The sequence below is a fragment of the Clupea harengus genome, chromosome 11 (genome assembly GCF_900700415.2).
Source record: "Clupea harengus chromosome 11, Ch_v2.0.2, whole genome shotgun sequence".
Classification (NCBI taxonomy): domain Eukaryota; kingdom Metazoa; phylum Chordata; class Actinopteri; order Clupeiformes; family Clupeidae; genus Clupea; species Clupea harengus.
In genome coordinates this window covers 11,849,249-11,852,821 of record NC_045162.1, presented here as the reverse complement: position 1 = coordinate 11,852,821, position 3,573 = coordinate 11,849,249, and the positions used below count along the sequence as shown (strand labels likewise).

The following is a 3,573-nucleotide window of genomic DNA, read 5'->3' as shown; positions in this document are numbered from 1 at the left end:
AGAAGTGGAATTCCTTGGAAGAAAGGGTGTGCATTCCTGTACCCCGCAGTACAATAGAAACATACAAGGATCATGGAGCAGACAGGGGTGAGTGCAAGGTGAAAACGCGAGAGAGGGCGCCTGGAAAGCCTACAAGGAAGGATAACATGATGGCGAGAATTTAACCTCGGTAATGTGACTCGCAAGGACTCAGGCTCCGTTTCTGGCGTGACATTAAAAAGAAAACGTTTAGAGTAACGTCGCCATCTTGTGGTCAGTTCACAACATTGCGATCAAGCTTCTTTCCCCCTCTTTGATAACCCGCACCTGCACGGCTGGAGGCTCTGCTATCCCTTAGTTTCACTTCTCACTAAGTCTTAGTGTAGTTTCGGTTTTTAGTCTCCTATGAAGACGATTTTATTTGACGATGACGTATAATAATGCGTTCATTTGAACTAAACTGCCTAACTGAAAAATAAATATTGTTTTAGAAAATGGAATATATTAGACTAAAATAACGTTGGGTGTAGCCATGTGGTGGAAGGCTGTGAAAAGGAAAACGCAATCGGCTCGTAATGAATTTTCACAACCATTTTGCCACAATATGAGCGCAGTAGGCGAGAGTGTTATTTCAAAGCGAATAGGCGCTGTTTATCCTTTAACATTTAATATGTGTCATCTTTCTAGCGTGGTGGTGAATGCAATATACATTTCAAATGCAGCGCTACTGTGTATCCTACAAATACATATTAGGTGAAACAAATTTAAACTATCATTTTGCCACTATTATTTCATAGCGGGGAGATGGAAATTGGGAAAGTTCCCATTTCGGAACGTCCCACTTCCAAGTTGACAACGTTCACATAATGACAACAAACCGGAAACGGTAGCCTACTGACAGTTAGGTAACGTTAAGTAGGCTAGCTATTCAGAAGGTTAACATAACATTAAGTTACACAAAAGTAAACTGCTTAATTAAGTATCGTTTAACATCACAATCGCTAATGAGTACAACGTAAATAAACAATGAAGTGACTTATTTGTGCGCAGGGCAAGGCTACATTTTTTCCTTTCACCACAAACGTTGCCATGCTGAGTGACGTCACACCTACTCCTTGAAGTGCTCAAAAACCTCTCACTTTCCTAGTGGGATGTTCCGTGTTATATTCTCCCGCTCGGAGGCTGCTGATGAACGCACCAATGTGAATCCAGTTCGGGAAATACATTTTGATTTAAATAAAGCTACTCATGAAGCATTAAAATCTCTAAATTAAATATCAATAGTAATATACGAAATGGCAAATGTGAATTGAATGTGTGAGTGGGGAATTTAAATTCAAATTTAGGATTACATTTCCATTTTGCATAGCCTATTACATTTTCAATTTGATACTGAAATTATTCCATAATGTAATAGTAGAGTTTAGCCTTTTCAGAAGCTGAGGCTGTGATTTTAAATAGTGACCGACCAACTCCGAGAAAGAACAGTGACTAGTTAAAATTAGTTTCAGTTTATCAAAAAGCATATCCACACAGCCACCTCAAATCATACCAGAGACCCAATACATTAGTATGTGTTTAAATACTGACATGCACCGGCTATAGCAGAACACCCTGTGTCCCGGCCGTGAAGCGATTTCACCTGATCAGGTAAAAGTAGCCTATAGCTACAATCATTAACACTGATGTGTTTGTTTGCTGATTTTGAAGACTTAAAACACTCGAAAGCTGCAGCTTGTTTGTGAAGTGATGATTAAATTAGATTGCTGGATAGTAGTTTGTTTAAATTGTACGCTGATGGTCACAAGTATTTTAAATGGCACTGACGCAGTCACTCATGGAGTTTCTCATTGTTTGTAAAAGGTGGACATATAGAACTCAGTCAAGCACAACATGACAAAATAAAGACACGCCACAATGTGGCAATGAGTGTTACAGTGATTCAGCATTGAAATAAAGCAGGAAAAAACGCAGTCATTGTCAATGCGGCTGCTTCAGAGAGTAGCCCCTAAGACCACCAGTAGACTGAGCACGCCCACGAGAGCAGCTGCTGCCCTGACGCCTCGGCTCCCGCTGGGGGGCGAGCTGAGACCGCAGTCGGGCCGGTTCTGATCCGGCACAAGGTTCTGCGGGTTACCCTCGAAGTGCACAGGCTGACAGACGTTCCTGAGCTTCTCGCAAGCCAGGATGAGGTGCTTTTGCTCGCGGTCGATCCTCTTGATGCCACAGGTTCCGGATTGCACACGGACTGTGATGAAGGAGAAGGACTCCTTGCTGATGCACATGTTCCCTTTGAAGACCTTCCCACCCGACGGGGAGCACACAGCCTCCACCCGTTGCCTCTCGCTTTCGGGGAGGAAGGACTGCGTGGGACGGAAGCAGAAGTTCTTGTTTCGCAGGAGTTCCTCCCAGGCGTTCTGGTCTTTGGTACTCGGCGCTCCCTCTAGGATGTGACGCTTCAGAAAGGTCTTGTACGCCGTGGTGCGATCGGACAGCATGCAGGGCATTGAGTTCTGGTCATCCACAGCAACAATTTCTATGATAGAGAGGTGCAGGAGGAGGACCAGGGAAACAGGTGTCTTCATCTTGGCTTCCTGTTAGAAAGGATCATCAAGGCACGCAGTTGAAATATTTTTTAGTTTTTTTCTGTCTGTCTGTCTTTCTTTCTTTCCTTGCGTCCTTCCTCCCTCCCCCCTCTGTACCTCTCAGTTGTTTTCAGGTAGCCACTGTTCCAAACATGGACGTGTAAAATTAGAGTGTTATTTTTAGCTTGTCCCAGAAGGCTGGTCTGAGCACATTCACGTGGCCATCTTTACAGAACTGCCCAACTCTCCCCACAGTAAAGGGGATCCCTTAAAAAACATATACCGTGAACGCTGAGGAAGGTTGAGTAGCACGTTACCGTGAAGCAGAAAGTAGGGGGCTGGCTGCGCGGTGGCTAGCTGGGTTTAGCTTCCCTGTGTGTCAGAGCTCCACTCTCTGCTGAGGCAGCAGACTGCCCTTCCCATCCAGCCCCTCCCACTACAAAGGTCTGACACGCATAAACTTGTCCACGAAACACCTCCTCTGCTTTCTGTTTCTTTTTCTTCTTTTTCAAATTCGGTCTTTCCTGGGAGAGCTAGACCATATAGATCAGGTCAGATCCTAGTCATATCAGGGAAGGGTGCATTACATTGAGACCTGCTCTATGGGACAGTGAGTATGGCCTGTTTGTGTAATTTTCCTGTTACACTATGTGCTCTGAACATAATGTGAGACTGTTGCAGAAACACCTCCGGCTGAAGGAGGTACGTCCTGTTTGCAGAAACCTCTGGCTGAAGAAGGTACGCCCTGTTTGCAGCCTGCCTGTCACTGCCCTTTGGACTAGGATAACGGTTTACTCCACAGCTGACCTTGATAGCACCCAGTTCCAGGACAGCTCAGTGTCCAACCTGGTGTGGTTCTGTGAATGTTAAGTGTGTATTTGTGATGTTGCTAAGGGTGTTTTTGTGATGTTGCTATGGGTGTATTTGTGATGTTGCTAAGTGTGTATTTGTAATGTTGCTAAGTGTGCCAGTGACTGCGTGAGAGTTTATTAGATTTATGAAGCCCCTG

General features: G+C 44.6%; 1 protein-coding gene across 1 annotated transcript; it reads right to left on the bottom strand.

Moving 5' to 3' along the window:
• Positions 1-1,474: 1,474 nt before the first annotated feature.
• LOC116222535 lies at positions 1,475-3,028 on the bottom strand. The gene is made up of 2 exons (XM_031576973.2): positions 2,882-3,028; positions 1,475-2,573 (listed from the first exon to the last, which is right to left on the bottom strand). Exon 2 carries the CDS (start codon positions 2,562-2,564, stop codon positions 1,974-1,976), a length of 591 nt encoding a protein of 196 aa, XP_031432833.1. The 5' UTR covers positions 2,565-2,573; positions 2,882-3,028; the 3' UTR covers positions 1,475-1,973.
• Between the last annotated feature and the right edge of the window lie 545 nt (positions 3,029-3,573).

Excerpts from the sequence above, each read along its gene's own strand:
- LOC116222535 (XM_031576973.2), bottom strand. The coding sequence starts at position 2,564 with ATGAAGACACCTGTTTCCCTGGTCCTCCTCCTGCACCTCTCTATCATA.